Source organism: Anticarsia gemmatalis, chromosome 1, assembly GCF_050436995.1.
Source record: "Anticarsia gemmatalis isolate Benzon Research Colony breed Stoneville strain chromosome 1, ilAntGemm2 primary, whole genome shotgun sequence".
NCBI classification, from domain to species: domain Eukaryota; kingdom Metazoa; phylum Arthropoda; class Insecta; order Lepidoptera; family Erebidae; genus Anticarsia; species Anticarsia gemmatalis.
Genome location: NC_134745.1, coordinates 6,763,710 through 6,782,260, shown reverse-complemented (window position 1 = coordinate 6,782,260; position 18,551 = coordinate 6,763,710). Strand labels below are relative to the sequence as shown.

The 18,551-nt window shown below is 32.3% G+C and overlaps 1 protein-coding gene and 1 long non-coding RNA gene across 4 annotated transcripts; both read right to left on the bottom strand.

Annotated features, from left to right (window-relative positions):
- Window positions 1-213: 213 nt before the first annotated feature.
- LOC142973541 (monocarboxylate transporter 12-like) lies at window positions 214-17,782 on the bottom strand. 3 transcript variants are annotated; one of them, XM_076115361.1, is made up of 8 exons: window positions 17,648-17,782; window positions 7,654-7,842; window positions 5,720-5,990; window positions 4,738-4,940; window positions 4,177-4,453; window positions 3,049-3,218; window positions 1,637-1,802; window positions 214-1,309 (listed from the first exon to the last, which is right to left on the bottom strand). In XM_076115361.1, the coding sequence occupies exons 2-8, from the start codon at window positions 7,768-7,770 to the stop codon at window positions 963-965; spliced, it is 1,551 nt and encodes a 516-aa protein (XP_075971476.1). In that variant the 5' UTR covers window positions 7,771-7,842; window positions 17,648-17,782; the 3' UTR covers window positions 214-962. The 3 variants fall into 3 exon arrangements, with proteins under 3 accessions (XP_075971476.1, XP_075971484.1, XP_075971493.1); XM_076115369.1 differs by having other exon boundaries at window positions 17,652-17,774; XM_076115378.1 differs by lacking the exon at window positions 17,648-17,782 and adding an exon at window positions 8,465-8,594.
- Window positions 15,617-16,138, bottom strand: LOC142973036 (uncharacterized). Its single transcript, XR_012959490.1, has 2 exons — window positions 15,871-16,138; window positions 15,617-15,756 (listed from the first exon to the last, which is right to left on the bottom strand). It is a non-coding gene; the product is annotated as an uncharacterized LOC142973036 (long non-coding RNA).
- Window positions 17,783-18,551: the final 769 nt, after the last annotated feature.

The window sequence follows — 18,551 nt, the reverse complement described above, 5'->3', positions numbered from 1 at the left end:
ACAATTATAATCGTGTGATATGTTCGAAGAAGCTCTCTCAACGATAATATTTTGAAGGCAAGTCTGCATTAGCTACCTAATAATAACTTTATTACCTCTGATAATAATATGTTTAATCTTAGCTTGATGTATATTGGTAAACGATTTTTTAGAGTATGTCGTTGCAGTAAAATTGGAGCCACGATGCTTCTGGTATTAAATAAAATGTCAAAGTTTAACATAATTGATTTATTAGACTAGAAATATATTATACAAAAATTTACATCGTTATCTACAAAATATACACCGTTCATTCTCTCAAGTCACTCAACCAATCACAACCAACAAATATTCATATAACAATAACAATTAATTATATCAATTTGTTCAATATTAAATAAAAAAAACATAAGTACTAATTTGGTCGATTCTCATAAAAAACACCTCTTCTTTTAACTAACTATCATGATTATTTATGCTGTTGCTATGGCAACACCTTCCAGCTACGAACATTCTCAAGGCACTTATCAACTGCAACTTGGTCCCCAAGAAAAAATTTTGAGAATCACCCATGTCTTTAAGTAGTTTACATAAATATATGTGTGTTATTCACAGCCGCGACGCTAAATTCTTCAGGTACTTAGGTCATCTTAAAGTAACATCCTATCCTACAAATGACCACTGGACCACACACCATAGAATTTTCAGCCTATTATCTATCACAATTTTTGGAGGTAAATCTTATGGCCCGTCTCTCTCTTGTCCAAAGAAAGACTGGAAATTATTTTGAAATCTTATACAGTATATTACGTCTTCTAAAACTATATTTAGCTTCTATATATCCTGCTTTCATAAACTTGTGATCGTAATCATAGAACTGATTGTCGTTTCGGCTCTTAAAATGTTTCTAACTTATGTGCAATTCAATGCACTATAGAGTATTTCCAAATAATAATTTAAGCCAACATCACTTTGTTCAGTCTCTACGAAATTTGGTCAGTATTCCTCTTCTGTTGCTTTTTGTCCTTCATGTATAGATACAACATGTCAGGTATCCATGTCACTAAAAGTACGACTAATAACGCATTTTGTGCTGTTATGCAAGCAATGTAACTGCCGGTAAAGTCTCTTATCCATCCTAGGAAGTACCCTGCTGGTGGTACAATAATGCCCATGGTCAACATGCCCAAGCCGACCGCGGCAGGCACTTGTTCTAGCTTACAGTTTTCTGATATCGCAATGTTTCTGGCGACGATGATCATACTCCTACCGAAGCCGTAGAGAGCAGACATAGCGAGGAGTACTTCCAAGTTGGTCTGGTACGCCAGAACTGCAGGCAAGAAATCATTGTTTAATTATGTTTCTATTACTGGTGAATTAATAACAAAGTATTTTTTGTACCTTTGCTAGAATACTTTAATCTCTTTATAAAAACAGAAACAGACGAAATCTTTTGTTTTTTTTACAGTGTTAAGAATACCTTAAAAAAGCCAAGCACGGCGGTGATTTGATAGAACTACACAAGTACATAATCTAAGTTTTTTTTTCTTCAAGATGAATCAGAAATTCACTTTAAAATAACTAACGCAATGATTAAAAATCTTAAATAAGGACAATTGAGTGGATTAAGAACACTAATATCTGCAAGCATACTCACTCTGTCTGATAACGATCAGCCAAATGCAGGTCATGATGAGCATCCACCTCGCCTTTATTTTATATTTGTCTTGGAACACGGGCAAGATAAGACGACCCATTATATCTGCAGCTGCGACCGCTGACATACAATTTGCGGTTTGCTGTTTATCCATCGATGCCACTTTCTGAAACGCGATGACGTCATTAGAACAAGCTCAAGCATTGTAGCATGATTCTCTACAGTCTGTACTGTAGAGTATTGAGAGTTTGACATTTAAAATAAACTGCCAAAATAGTTCCTACAGCGGCAGCTGGAGGCGCTGAACAGATTTTCACGCAAAATATATCGATAGCTAACCAGTTGTCGATAGTCGTAAGTAATCGAGAATCGCGCTACTGATATTATACATGAGCTAAGTAAACGGCTTTAAGTCATTTTCATTAATTAAAACCAATAGCGTCGTTAGATTGTATTTGAAAGCTGGTTTCAGGTTTGATTTCCGAGTTGGACAAAGTGTTATAGAGATTTCCCGGTTTCGATTTGAATAATTTCAATAGTAGTACTAAGTTTGATTATAATACTGTTAAACAGTGAAGCGTGGGTGTCTTTCATGAATACATCTCCGCATTCACACTTAGATGAAATTGACGGTGACAAAATCTATTTCAACTATTTCGGCCTAAACTATGTTTACGATTACTAACTGTAACCTGATTTTCTACCATTGTCGAGAAATATATCGTTTAAAAATCTGATCAGCGCTTCTAACGAGTACCTTAGGAACTAATGGTTACGTACTTTAAATGTCAAATTCTCGATGCTCGCAGTGACCGTAGACTGACGCGCTACTGATGTTGTATCAATTCAGAATCAATTTTAACGTTATCGTTAGACTTTGGATAGTGTTAATATGATAGAAAATTAAAATGGTAGCGGTTTTTGCATATTATCCAACAAAGATAACGCACATTCTTTTAAAATTACATAATACATATAATTCATTAGAAAATACTCTATCTCTTAATATCTATATCATTTATCAAATATCGTGTTCAAAGATTACTGCCGTTGATAAATCTTCAAATTGTAAAAAAATTGCAAGACACATTTTTTTAGCAACTGAAAAATACATGCCAGGTTGCATAATTTATGCCGTATATTCTTAGCCTTGAAGAACATATTCATCCCATTTATTATTAATTTAAGTTACATAAAATGTCATATAGTTCCTCAAAAATAATACTTACATTTTTGTACGTCCCAAAATTATGGAATATTAGTATTATATGCAATTTATGTACTTAAAAATTGTGGAGAGGTGCTAATCAGAGAATTTTATGCAAAATTTGTCGATAAATAAATATTACTATTAGAAAATTACGCTTTACGTTTCTAACCCGTGGTACACCACAACTCTTTTTAATATTTACCTGCAAGAAGAATGGATACAGCATACTGAAGTTCTGCGTAGAAGTGACGGCCAAAGCTGTACCGATCACAATGTTGATGAACCTCACGTCAGACAACAGTGCAATGCCAAATAGATCGTATAGCTTTCTCAATAAGGTCGTTTTCTTCTCAGCCATGGGGCTAATGGCTCCTGTAACAATGAAATATTTTAGTTGAAATTTTCGTATGAATTTGAAACTTATATGATCAAGGTGGACACAACGACAGTATTAAATACGCTTTTTAAATGTACGAATGCAACAATATAGAAGTATATTAGAATACAATATAGAATAACAATATAGAAGTATAACTTTTCACGAAGTAGATAATAATTTTTCATTTAAAATTATTGATTTGTTTGTGCAAAAAAAAAAGTAATTAATACACTAATTGTAGATCATTTAAAAAGGTTTACTTTGATAGCCAATAATAGAAAATTATACATAAATATTATAGCAATATGATATTTTTGGTCGGTATTCATCTACGCTTGTTTCACAATCCCCTGCCAATAATATGTTATTAATAGCACGATGTACGCTATTATCTATTAAGCTTTAATAACGATAACTGTTAATGAGATAAAAGCAAAAACAATGATCTCTACGTTATTTATTACTAGCTATAATTACGCCCCAAGGGGTAAGAATTATTTATATATTTTATATGCTATTTATTTATTGCGAATGTATTCTGTAGAATGTATATTCTTTCTAAATACACATTTTCAATTCATAGTTATTATAATTGTCATGTAGAACTTTACGAACACATACAAATGACGGACAATAATATTATTATTAATAATTATAATTTAACCTAAACGCTATTGTTTCCACCGAGGTACAAAGCCTCGTTACTCTCGTGAATTGTGACAAGATGCTCATTTTTCTACACGCGCACAAAAATATTATTTTAATAGCTTCTAGTCGGTTTGACATAAAATATGAATACCACCGTTTCACAAGACATTAATCCAAATTGTTGCTTCTACAAACATAGTAAATATCAAAGTGAACAACTTAATTCAACATAAAGAGGGCATTTGCCTCAAAATAACGAAATGTAAGACTTTTAAATTTACACAAAAACATTGCTTTACTTACCGTTTAGACCATTTGCGTCTGATTTATTTATTTTCCCACCGTTTAGTTCTTTATTGCTCAGCGCGATTTCCCTACGTTTTTCATTTCCATTTGTTAAATCGGGCTCGGTTAGTCGTCTATCATTCCTTTGTGCGTCCATGTTCGATTGGGATATTTTTCTGACAACTACATCCTTTTGTTTGTCTTGCAGTAAATGTAGTGTTTCATCTACAGTCACTTCTTCTTCTATTTTCTTCATGTGTCTTTCAACTGGCTGGATGAGCATGCAACCAGCTATCTAAAATGTGAATGATTTGTAAATAATAGTGTCGTTTTTTGTGATTTCAGCATCTTAATTAGGTGTTTGGTATGGTTTTAGCACCTAATATGCTTTTCTGACTGTATTTAAAGCACAAGAAACCATTTGCCTCTTTTCGTCGGCTTAAAATATGCTAAAAATGTTGAGTCTCGTTTGTTTAGCGTTCAGTTGTAGTCCGAATGTCTCACTCAACACACTGTTTACATTGTACCAAATGAAAACAATACGTAACAAATAAAAACACAATAAAACAAAACACTTACTCCGTGTAAACTGAGACCGGACAGCAGCAAGCATGCGCCACGGAACCCGTAATTTTCTAGCAGGTACCTCACTAAGTGTGGCATTACGGTCTGTCCCACACCTGTGCCCACATTGGCGAGACCCACAGCTCGGCTTTTCTTTAGCTTGAAGTAGCTATTTATAGCCACAAATGACGAGTTTTGGATGAAACCCAAACCCAAGCCTGAAACAAACATAATAGATTAGGCTGTGTTTATGACAACCCTTGCTTTTGTGCGAAAAATTGACATACCAACTGCATTTTTATATTCTTCGCACATTATAGCTTATAGTGCATCGTTACGATGTTTATGTAAAACAATAATTTTACCTTTAAAACATATGTTAAAGTAACAGTCACCTTTACTATGCGACTGAATTTGTCGTATTGTAGTCTAGTGTAAGAAGCTTCATAGTAAACGCGGCTTTAGTTATACTCCTAACAATACACATTTGGGGTAAAGCCGATACTCGTGGTTGGATTGTCGTTTGTAATATTAATGTGATTCCAAATTATGGTTTTAGATGGTTGCGTTAGGAAATTATGTAGGTAAGCAAATTGTTTACATCATATGTTTATTGCTTTGTATCCCTTTTTATCCCAAAAAGTAGGGAAATTTATTTGTACTAGCTTTTACTCGATTTTACCTTCATGAAATTTTTAAATGTATTGAATTGTAAAATCTATAACCCAAAGTTCATCTAAACTCCAAACACGTATATTAAATTAAAATGTTTGACGTTTCGACCTAGATTATACTGGTTAGCCTGCGATCACGGAAAGTGTAACTTGCGCTGAAACCTCTTGCATTTCAAAGTACAATGTGTGATTGTGTTAATTCATGGTGGTTTATCATATAATAAACCTACAATGCGGAAGTTTATAAGTTATGATTATCTTCATCACTCAAATCAATCAAATCAAAGTGTTAAGGTTACATTTAGATGAATAAACTTTCTTACCTAACAGCACTCCATAAGTTATCACCAGATGCCATATATTCGAAGAGAAGCCACTGAAAAATATTCCGACAGTGCAGAAGCATGCTCCCGTTACGGCCACAAATCTCGTTGACGTCAATTTGACTACGGCTCCGGCTATGGGCCCTCCGAAATTGGACACGAACAACATAGTACTAAGGACTAGAGCTGCTCCCTGCGTTCTGTGACCCATGGCTTCTAATGCATCTCCATATAGTAAACTGAATAGAGACAGCATAGACTGGTTGAAAATCTAAAAAAGAAAAGTCAATTTAAGTTGTTTGTTTTGTGTAGGTATTAATATGATGGTTTCAAAACGAGTACAGAAAAGGTCTGCTGCTAAAGCAAGAAAATATTGTTTCGTGAAGGCACTTACAAATAATAGCGTCGAATTAGACTCAAATAATCTATTAAAATACTAAATTAATATTTTGTTCCGTGTGGCATACATTTTATCTAGAAGCATACTCGGAATTACTCTATTGAGAATTCTCTATATAGTCATTGGAAATTGTAAATTTAGTTTAATTTGTAGCACGATTGTAAACAATGGAAGAAACGCATTTTTTTGGTTTCTATGTATTATTATTTTTGTACCTAATGCCTAATCTATATTAGTAAGATACGGATAAAATGATGTTCTGTTATATTATGATCTACGATTCAAATAACACGGCCTTCTTATTAAATCGCTATCTACCAAGATAATATTGAAAAATATCCCGTTGTTATTGACACTTATGTTATCGATATATCTTTTAAATTAAAAACAAAATACGTTTAATATTTCTTGGTTTGATACAATAATATACGTCTTTATTTACCTACTTGAATGGATATTGTTGGTTGGTTAAAACTATTCAATTTTATAGGGTAAGCTCTCCCTTGTTCGGAATGAGACCTTTGCCCAGCAGTGGGATAAGGACAGGTTAAACGATTGTTTAAGAAAAAAATAATGCAAAAACTTTTCATATAACATTATAATTTAGTTGGTGTAAGAAACTGTTTAATATGACGACAATTTTTTGGAACATTTGTATAAATATGCAATCAATAGCTATAATAACACAATATATTTTCTGTATAAAATAACAGGGAATAAAAATATCAGCAGTGGTATTTTATTTGGAATCTTTTTTAATTGACCGTAAACAAACGAACGCATTTTGTTCAATATAGAAGAAAAAAAATCTGTCAACGTTTTTATATTTTTAACTTCAGCTCTGTGTTCAGTATTTTCGGTGTCCAAAAAATATATCATTTTATATATTGCTACAATCAAGTATAAGGTAGGTTACTATAACTAAGGTTATTGTTTTTTTTAAGTATCATTTATTTAAATTTATTATATCGCAATACTTCACTGAAAGCAGTTTACTGATGTAACTGCACCATAATACCCCTATTTAGCTCATGCAAATAAAAACGGAACATCTGTTATAAGTCAATAACCTGTAGCACGATTTTCTATAGACGGTACGAGCGAATTGATATTCAAAATAACTTGAGAGAATAGTTCTTGCAAAATAGGCTACCGGTCACCCTCTATTACGTACGCGTAATCTTTAGGTCTCAGCTTCATTCCCATATAGCCTATACCCATCATCAAAGAAAATAATATTGAACACAAAAACAATGCGTTCAGTTTGAACCAGAAGTTAACGAGATTAGCGCGTTCAAGCAAACAAACAGACAAACTTGTCAGCTTTAAATTATAAGAAAAATAGTCTCCATAGTCAATAATAAGAGGACTAACGTTAATTTCTCTGAAAGCATTTTTTCATTTCATAAAATGACGCCTTTTTATGCAGAGATCAAAAAACGTCATGTGCTACGATACTAACTAACTTCCCTTGCGTTATTCACATCTATACTTGTCATAATTATTTCTGAGACCTACATAATCTTGTACTTACATTGCTCAGAGCAGTTCCTATTAACACCATCCATCCCCACCCTCCATCTGGGGGTACTAATTTGATTATCTTCTGCGTCTTCTGCGAAGTCACCAATGAGTTCTTTTCCGCCGACATTTTTATCTAATTATTGTTTTCTTATCAATTGACTATAACATAATTTGGTTTATTTTCTCCTTCTCGTAACACCTGTAACAAAATTAAATGCTTTAGTAATCATGCAATTGGAATTAAAAAATAAACGCTTGAAAATAATCTCTTAGGTATTTATGGACAGTGTCAGTAAAAAAATATTTTAATATAAGAAACGAATAAATATAAATAACTACCATTAAATGTGTAATCGTATTAATTTTAATTCATGAACATTCAAAAGCAATCAATATTCGCGCGAAAACGCAACTTGAAATAGGTATTTTTAGACCAATTCTTAATATTTTTCGTAAATACCTAACTTAGAGTATGCCCCAAAATATCAGATTGTCGTGACCAAAACATTTAAATCCTGTTCGTGTTATTAGGCAGCGTTATCTAAGCCCTAATCGCCTGATAAGGATTTAAGCCGACACCTCACTGTATTTTTAGATTTATTATAATAATGTACACATTCGTTATATTGTCAAACGGTTTTATTTAAATAAATAGCTCTTGTACACGACTAGAATAATTTTGAATTAATCTAATTTTAATTTAATAAAAGTCACACCGAAAAAAATGAACTCCGTGAACTCCGAACGAAACTCCGTATCGCAAACTGGCTGGAAATTAATTGTTTCTAATAACCACATTATATTTTATTTATTAAACTTACCAAGTCACAATAAAATAGGCTTTAGTTTTAAACAATAAACAAGAACAAGAAAACAATGTTAAAATACACTATTGTGTAAACTAATAACAATATCGATACCGATCCTACACACTGACGTCCCCGATGATATCATAGAAGTGAATGAAGAGCAACAGATTTCATCACGCATTTATCATTTACGTATTACAGATAATCTCAAGTGTTGACACTAAAGCCACGCCTACAATTGCACAGAGCTTTGCGCAAATATTTTACCCCTGAATGAATTCATACATTCCATACTGGAACTAATATTATAAAGCCAACGTTTGGATGTTTGTTACTCAATCACGCCAAAACTACTAGGCACATTTTGGTGAAATTTACTGCATATGTAGTTTAAAATTTGGGTTAAGACATAAGATATTTTTTATACTGAAAAATATTTTACACAGATGAAATCGCGTGCAAAAACTCGTTTATTAGAAATGCGCAAGTCGGTTCCTCTGTTTTGCTTTCAAGACTTAACCGCCAAACCAATTGTAATAAAGTTAGATAATAACTTGAAGAACCACGATTAATAATAGACTATTTAATTTCTAAATATGGTTCTAAAGTCAGCACCTAAAGTATTGAAAAAAGGTATCCATGCGAGGGGCGCAGCGCGGGTCAACTAGTGCGAAATACTGCAATAAAAGTTTTCACGTAAATCTTCGTGTCTTTGGAAATAGGACGTTTGAAAAGTTACGTCGTTTTATGGGCGGGTGTGTCTGTGTGTTGATATGTAATGTTATTATTAGAACGATTGACTGTATGACCTTTTTATCTGAACTCGACGCTCGTTATGGAATCGTACCGTTTTTTAACCTATCTGATGTTTGTGAGCAAATTATCATTGTCACCAATTAAATTCGAAACTTGATGATTAGAGAGAGTGCTTCTTTGTATGTTTGATGTGATTAATTAGTTTTGAGAATACAACGTTGATATCGAAATCACCCTTTTCGCAAAAAAAAATACAACGGATTTTTGATAAATCTTATACCTATATGGTTAACAATTTATGTAGGAATGAAAAAGTCTTAGTTATGAAAACATGTTTTGCAATTAACAAGAAATAATAATTTTATTTGAATTTTATGTTATTTAGTTTGACTCAATTAAAATCAATATAATAACAGTGATTTTAAAAGAAATTCATATTTATCATCGAAATTATGCATCAAATACCAATATTTCTACTATGCATGCGAGCATAAGTTGGATTACAAGTTCATTATAATTACGAACGCACAATTCTTTGAAGACACTTCACACGCGTAACGCAACAATGTATCTTTAACGTGAACTTATTACAAGTATTGATACATCATTACTGACTACACATGTTATCTAAAAGTTGTAGGTGTATCAACGGTCAAAGACCGATCTCACTCCGCGCAAACATTTGACGTAATACTGAAACGTGTTACTAGTCTTCACACGGTGATTTTCCCACAAAAGTACAGTCCTTCTCCAATATATTATTATATTCGCTTAGCCTTTGTTCCAAACTATGTTGGAGTCGGCTTCCAGTCTCACCGGATGCAGCTGAATACCAGTGTTTTACATGGAGCGACTGCCTATCTGACCTCCACAACCCAGTTACTTAGGTATTAACACGATACCCTTCGGTAAGACTGGTTGTCAGACTTTCAAGCTTCTGACTACTGTTAACGACTGTCAAAGATCTTCGAAAATGACAGCCGGGACCCACAATTTAACGTGCCTTCCGAAACACGGAGAAACTCGATATGTTTAGGATGGTCAGCCATCCACGGAACAACCTCGGCAAGCGTAGCTTAACCTCAGAGATCGATCCGTGCGGCTGTTGTAAACTAAGCCACGAGCTCCTCTCCTCCAATATATTATTATTACTATAATTTATAATACTTAAAATAAACATTTTGGTAGATGTGGTAGATTTCAGGTAATAATAGAATATTGGATCTCATGTTTTGAAGTTGAAAGAAAGACAGATCAACAAAGATACTGTTACATATTTTATAATATTAGTCAGGATGTTATGTTGTAAAGAAACAACAATCAACAAATAGCATTGTTGTCACAAAATGAGTAACAAACAAAATATGCTACAACATTATTATGTCATGTTTCGTCTCTATCTTTCGAACATGAATCTATAAGAAGTTTAGCCGAGGTTGAACGCAACCAGTACTTTAGATATCGTCGAACCGAAAGAAAAGGGAGAAAATATGAAAATGTTATTCCTCTTACGACCCCGAAAATGTAAAACATCCAGTAGGGATAAAGCTATCTGTGGATTTTTTTGTTTTTTTCCACGGCCGAGTCCTACATTGATAACGCGATATCTACATATTTTGCGTTTACGCACATGTATGACGTGTTTTGAGGGCATTTTTTCGGCGTTCGCGATATTTCCTGGTTTTTGGAATGTTATTCAATACACTTCGGGGCCGATGCATTGTTACTGAGTATTTTATGCGGTAAATTGGAGTAGGCATACACTTCTGTTTGGTTTTCCATGTTACTCCGTGAAAAGAATATGGTCTGTTCTTTGGCAAAAAATTATAGGTAAGACTGATTCAAACCACATATTTTTTCCTAACAATTTTATATCAATGTGATATTATTAGTATTCTTCTATTTGAATACGCTTGTTGGTTTGTTATTTTGTAGCCAATCACGTCTTTCAGTTTTTATGTAATTCATTAAAGCTTTGAATTGAAAGCAGGTTTTTGCAACTTCTGCTGTTTATAAAACTGTTTACTTATACAGTTACAGACATGTTTATAAAACTTTAAATATCTTAGCTGTTCAAAAAGTTAAGTTGTAGTTTTATTCATTTACTTGAAGTTTTTGGGAAATAAACCTAACTTGAGCAAGAAAACGGGATATTTTTCCAACTAAAGGTTTGATTATAATAAAAACATGTGACTATAACGATATTAAAAAATGAGTACTTGTTGAGCCTATAACAATGTTGTACGGCGTTATTGATGCGTGATTCACATATTATCATTAAACTCTGAAATCAGACAATGAATGTGAATTACTTTACCTATAATATTATGAATTATATCATATCCGTATACAAATATATCCCTTTTATTAAAACTACTGTTTTAAAAGCGAAAGTACCACTGTCTGTCTGTACCTTTGGTACACTTTTACAAGTAAAACAGCTAACTGATTCCGATGCAATTTAGTAGGGAAATAAATTCTTTATCGAAATAAATTTGGGTATAATTTGCTAGTGATTTTTTATTACATTTTTTAATTTGTTAACTCATCAAATCTTCTTGAGATTAGTAAAAATTATGAAATTATATTCTGTAAAAGATTATCAATCAATCATTAAAGAAAAAACTCAATTGACGTGCTTATTAATAAGTGGCCTTGTCGAATGATTACATTTGAATCGCAATATGCAGTGCAGTGGTATGAATAAATAAATCTAAGAAGTTAAATAAAAATGCCTATTTTGATACATCAGATTGTATATTCTTAAATCAACAAGGCATTGCTAAAGTTTCAATCACTATTTGGAAAATTGAAAATATCGATATAAATAATTGCTGAAAATAAAAACTGTAACAGGAAAATTATATCTTTAAAATCACCTTATTATTTAATGACAACTGCAATAAAAATTCTTTTGATACCACACATATTCACTACCAAAATTTACATATTTCACGAAACTGAAGCATGCAAAATGAAATATTGACAAATTTTCGAAAACAGGAAGTTTTTTCTAGATTACAAATAGCAAATACGAAATCCCCTACTTTTTTCACCTGTCTACTGGATATCGAATACTCATACCTACTGAACTAATATTTACTTAACAAACTGTTACTAAATAACACGTGAGGTCGTACGCATATTTTTTAGGTGTAAGTGCAAATCATGGTAAATACAATTCGCGAGGAAAAAAACCTAATTGGCTGTTAAACTTTTAAGGTTTTTTGCGCTTGGCTCGTTACGATAGATACACTAGTTATGTAATGTAACCTCTCTAATTTCTATGATTCTTGTCAAGGATACATTTGAAATCGAGTCACTCAGAAACTAAACTCACTCAGAACTTATTTTCTAAAATATCTCTAGTTTTTTTATACGTATCACAAAATGTTTTGTGACATTTTTTTGTTCTTTATTATTTCAGTAACAATTCAATATTAAGCCTAGTGGTCTTATAAATGTTAACTTGTTCATAATAACAAAATAATATCCATTGCCCCAGTAAAATATGAAGTAGAAATTAATAACGAGTCACAATGGGGTGAAAAACCGTCTTATAAAAAAGTAGGCTCCAATACTTTGTTGCACCGCATCACCTTTCTTTTGAGGAACCCGTTAGTGCAAGCTACTTAATGTTCTCGACAAAATTCACAAAAAACCATGATTACAGTTACGTAATAAATTCACATCTTTGGCACGCAATTGCAGTCATTATTTCAATTATATTGAAGAGTCAAAATTGCATGCATAATAGCAGTACAATGTTGATTATTCTGATACAAAATGCTTTATAAAATATACTCGCGTATTACAATATGAGCTTCACAGTTTATAAAATAATATTGTAAAATTATACAATATTTTAATCAGTATTATAACAAATAATATGACGTATTGAAGACTAGCAAATGTCGGCATTGTACATATATTGAATTGTATCAGTCTGTTTTACAATGATACGGATTTAAATAATAAAAGACTTTAGTGTTCATAATATTTCATTGAATTTTAATTGTATGTCATTACGTGAAAATGTTTGGAGATTAACGAAAATAGCCGTGCAATGAATAGATATAACGCTATGTCTAAGTAACTATTGGAATTACGTTACTTAAGTTAGTTTACTTAAAAGTACCTATCGCTTTTAGTATAGTGATTTTAAAACGTATTATCTCCTGAGGCAACCGATTTCTTACTCATGTCCACCAACAAAACTAAAATATTATCATTTCTCCGTAAGATATTTGATAACCATGTATGGGATTTCCCCGTAAACAATTTACAATTTGTAACCTGAATGAAATGTTGATGTGTGAATCATTTCGTGTATCACTCGTTAAGTGAAAATTTCACAAGCATTTCATCAGATTTGTTACAATTACAAAACAAAACACATAGTGATACAACGTGGTGGTACAAAACATATTGTGATATCTTAAAAACATAATATTAAGACGTCAAAGATACCTTTGCTAGTCTGTTGGACTGACAATCTGTCCCCTACCTCATTCCAGGAAGGTAATTATGCCTTACGTTACATAGACAACGCAAAATCTATTCGTAGCGTTAATTTTGTTTTATTTATAAGAAACCATAACCAAATATAAAACGTTTGTTTCGAAATTTTAAAAAAATCTAAACATCATAACATGGCATTTTTCGTCATCAGTCATGGTGACTGTAAAACATAGTGCTAATTGTACGAGTGGTTACTGGCCACTTAGATATAATTGAAACAAGCAGACCGTGGTTCCTATCGCTAGTTCACTGCTGTAGCGATCAACAACTTTGTCATTTGAATTCATTGCATCGTAGTGATTCAACTAATAAAGCAAGTGAAATAGGGATTATTTCTTTGTTTCTGTTTTTCTTACACAGAAATCATTATGCATCGTCCTACAAAAATACAAAGCAACGTCCGTCAGATTATTCGTCTTCAGTTAACAACTATTTCAAATCTACTAAGCACGATTCTCTACAATTGAAACCAATCATCGAGAGTTTGACATTTAAAATGCAGTGCAAAAATAGTTTTTACGACGCCCGACAGAGGCGCTAAACCAATAAATTGTAATACAAAGTTTTTCGTTACCTAGCCGTTTGCCCTTAGTCGGTACTGGTAGAGAATCATGGTACTGTAGGTACACCATTCAAAGGAAACTTCGTCCTTGACAATGACTTTGCATCAAGCTATCTTCAAAAGTATGCTTTATTATTTTTCCTTTGTTCTATTGTAAACGCCAACAAAGACCTATAAAGTACTTCAAAAATAACTATAAATATAACCTAACCTTTTTACTGCATACGATTTTATTACCTCAAGTAATCATACAGCTATTATCTACAAATAAAATGTGTGAAATAAACTAACACTTTTTATTCAAAGGTTATCAAACACCAACTAGCAACTAACAATTTCTTACTTAATACCTACTTATAGATAAAAAATGTAATCATTCGGTTGAATAATATGTTTTAAAATGTTTTGCAACATATCTTCTTTACGAGTGTGTAAAAAATATGTCTAAAGAGATGTGAGTTAAAAGTATCATTAGTTTTTTTTTATTTCACGTGCTAGATTACGAAACACGGTATTGAAATTGATTTATTAACTGACTTGAGACTACGATCAATAATTTTGAAATGTAGAAGATGCTTAAAAAGTATGTCCCTTACGCTTACTTTCTTCTTACGAACACTATCGGTAGAGCGCATGACGACGTCTACCCCACGCTTACGTGCGCGGGGAAAACCCTTATTTCATAAACATTTATTCACTTGTTTTGTTTCCATTGCAACATGCCATGTTATGAGACATACTATAATTTGAGAATAAAACTGTCATATTATTATAGACCACCTTTATTTTTTTGACTCTAGGCAGCGACATACATAAAATTACTATATTCTACCAAATATATTATCTCACGAAACCGTATTCAAAGAAACTAATAAGTACAGGTAAAAACCTTAGGGACTTAGTCGTAGCAATTACAGTATTACACAATAATACATTTATTAACACAGATTATGTCGATAAGTCTTTGCGTCACGCCACGATCAGCTGAATGATAAGTACTCTTGATAGGATTGTTGTAACTAACGCTAAATACTTTTCAATATTTGTCGTCATCATCATCGTTGTTCATCCATTACATTGGTCAACACGAATTTTGAGTCTGGGTTCTGTACCTTTGATTTTGATTACACATGCCTAACTAAAGAAAGAAATAATATTTTTATCTAATAAAGTTTGCTTTTGTAGCTTTTAGAACGAATTTTAAATTTTAATGGAAAAGCTCTTTTTTCACTTTCAATTATGAATATATAAGAGTAAAAAAGTTATGATTTATATATTTTTATTAATTTAAATTATAGAATAAGGCATAAAGAAACACAAAATTCAAAAAAGGATATAAATTTTTTTTTTAGAAACAAATACTTTTGGTTTTTCTTGTGTGAAAGTAGGAACTTGATGTGATCAGTAGGCTCTCCATATTCGTGGTACTGCAAACTTCATCTTTTTTTCTCTCCACAGTACCAGGCTGAAAAAAATATAAATAGCATGTATTAACGATGTACACATTTAATGTATATTTCAAAAAATATATATAAATAGGCATATAAATGTTCATTTAATATAAGATGTATTTTCTTACCTTCTAAAGTGTTTTTGCAGTTATTACACAAGAAGTGAGGGGCCCATATTTTGTCCTGACTTCGTATTGACATGTTAAAGTAAGCTTCATATGCTTCACAAAATGTCTTATTTGATAATAAACTAATTTTATTGGCTCTCACTTTAATAAATTCATCACAAATGTAGCAAAAAGAGTCCACGTCGTTTTTACACTTTTTCGATGCCATTTTTAGACCTTGTGCCGCAAAAAAATATGTTATTCCTTTAGAACGCGCACGCGCATACTGCCATGACACTCTGCTACCACCCGCTTTACACCCCCCCACCCCTCACCCCTGGTTTTGCGTCATAAATGCAACAGCTCTTCAAAAAATCTGCCAATACCCCATATATTTAGTTTTCGTTATATATAGTACAAAAGCAAACTTAATTAATTATTAATGTTATTCCTGTTTTCTTTTTGATTAATATAATCAGAAAATATTCACTAAAACACAGGCTCAAAAAAAAAAATTTTTTTTGTCGACTTGTGTTATTGCAGATGATTCAGTAGCGCGATTCTCTACTACTATCGACAACTGGCTAGCTATCGAGAAATTTTCTATGAAAATCTGATCAGCGCCTCTATTGGACGCCGTAAGAACTATTTTTCTAGCACATTTTTCAATGTCAAACTCTCGATTCTCCTTAGTACCAACTGTAAAGAATAATATTATAGTATGTATAATAATATAGTTTAGCGAAGGAACATCTTCGTGCATGTATAAAGAGTCTTGTTGTATTATGTAATTCGTTTATAATATTCCACAATGGAAAATGACATTTTTAACGCACGTGTACAAATATTTCAGACCGAAACCGGCGCCTGCTCAACGAATATTTTACTCCAAAAACCGAGTTTTTAATAATCAAATATGTTTATTTAGGGAGTTATTGTGAAAGTATAGACATATTTTCCATATATTATTCATCAAAAAGGTAATCTCCCTCTTCTCCTTACTAAATGTTCCTTGATAGAAGGTGGGGCTAGTATTGAATGTTTTCCCCCTACGCTTCTCCTATTAAATATAGTTATTTACCGATGATAAAAAGTAAGATAGATTTTAACAATGTTAATTATATTCTTCCTGAATACTTATTTTAGTTGAATACATAATGTACATGTGTCAAGAAGACACTCAGATTAAATAATCCTTGCACTGGCGATATGAGGATTAACAGTAGCCTTATCAAACGCATACGTTGAACATGTGCTGTGGTATGTGACTAATCGTAAAACCGAATCATTTTGTAATATTTCAGTCGATCTTTTCACAAAATTTCAATTACAATACGCATTTTTTGCGGCTTGTTTTTTACGCCTATGATAGGAAATCATTATAATTTACAAAAATAACTGATTATTCTAATGGCGTGATAATTTCAGATTTAAATTAGTACTACTAATGCAACAGATATGCGCTTGCGAGTCTAACATTATCACAAGTAGGTCAATCTGTGTGTTTACTATTTTGTGAACTAAATATCTAATAGGTTTATGTAATGAGTTAATGTGTTAATAGCCATATTCCATTACGACAAAACATATTTTATTATAAACCGGAGACTAATATCAAAAGTCCGTACTAACTTTAGCACTAAACCGAGTTTTATCGATAGACAAATTTTTGTAGTAGAATTACGACATTCGTTTCCACAAGTCATAACGAAAACCGGTCATTCCTATTTCAAATCAAACGTTCCACATTTAATAAAAAAAAAACACTGGCACTCAGAAATATGAAAACAATTCTTACCTACACGAACAAAATGTTCTATGTTTAAAATAATCACGTAAAACAATGTCCGTCCAATGGTAAGCACTGAGTCATCAGCTGTTCTTCATACAACCGTCCCACGCGGCTTCACAAACATCAATGAGGATTGACATCGTATATCAATCGCCGAAGCGCACGCGATAATACTCTGATGCTACCTTTACGGTTGCGGTCTGTTGCTAAGTCGACTATTTCGAAAATTCTTCAGGTAGTTCGCCGACCTGTTTTTTGACTGCGTTCAGCGCAGCGGTGTCCGGTTTTGATGGAGTCGGCTTCATTGATATGCGATCTTTTTGGGTGAAATATTCGCGGTACTTTTTTGTCACTTTTTATAGAGTGCTAGTAGTCGGTAACGTATTTTTTTCCTTAATTTCCTAGTTGTGTAATAACCAGCAGTTAAAAAAAAATTGGCACTATTATTCAATGTATGCAAAAACTTTCAAAATTGGGGTTAAATTATGATAAGTTAACTGTTTTAAAATCTTTTTTTATACTTACAAAGGAATTCCATATTTATAGTATTGATTGAAAATCAAATCACAATATTGAATGAAGCTATCACGTTTTATAAACACATCGAGTGTTCATAAATTGGAGTGGAGAATAAGCACTCTATAATTTTATTGTATGGTATTTTCCGACGATATCTCGTACGTGCAATTTTGTACTAATAATATCAAGACATAGCCACACTGTTTGTTAGAATCACAATAATCATCAAAGTATGTAATGACCGTATATGTCGCTATACTATGTATAACTGTAATTGCTTTTAGTTACGTAAAGTGATTCATAAATATATACAAAAAGCGAGAGTCTGTCTGTCTTTCTTGACGACTTAATCCCCAAAAAATTTTAACATTGGCTAGTTTTATCACATTTT

Bases quoted from the DNA above. Each gene is read 5' to 3' on its own strand.
- LOC142973541 (XM_076115361.1), bottom strand. From the start codon at position 7,770: ATGTCGGCGGAAAAGAACTCATTGGTGACTTCGCAGAAGACGCAGAAG. The intron at 5,991-7,653 runs GTAAGTACAAGA...TTTCTTTTTTAG, and splicing joins TAGGAACTGCTCTGAGCAAT to ATTTTCAACCAGTCTATGCT. The intron at 3,219-4,176 runs GTAAGTAAAGCA...TCATTGTTACAG, and splicing joins AGACGCAAATGGTCTAAACG to GAGCCATTAGCCCCATGGCT.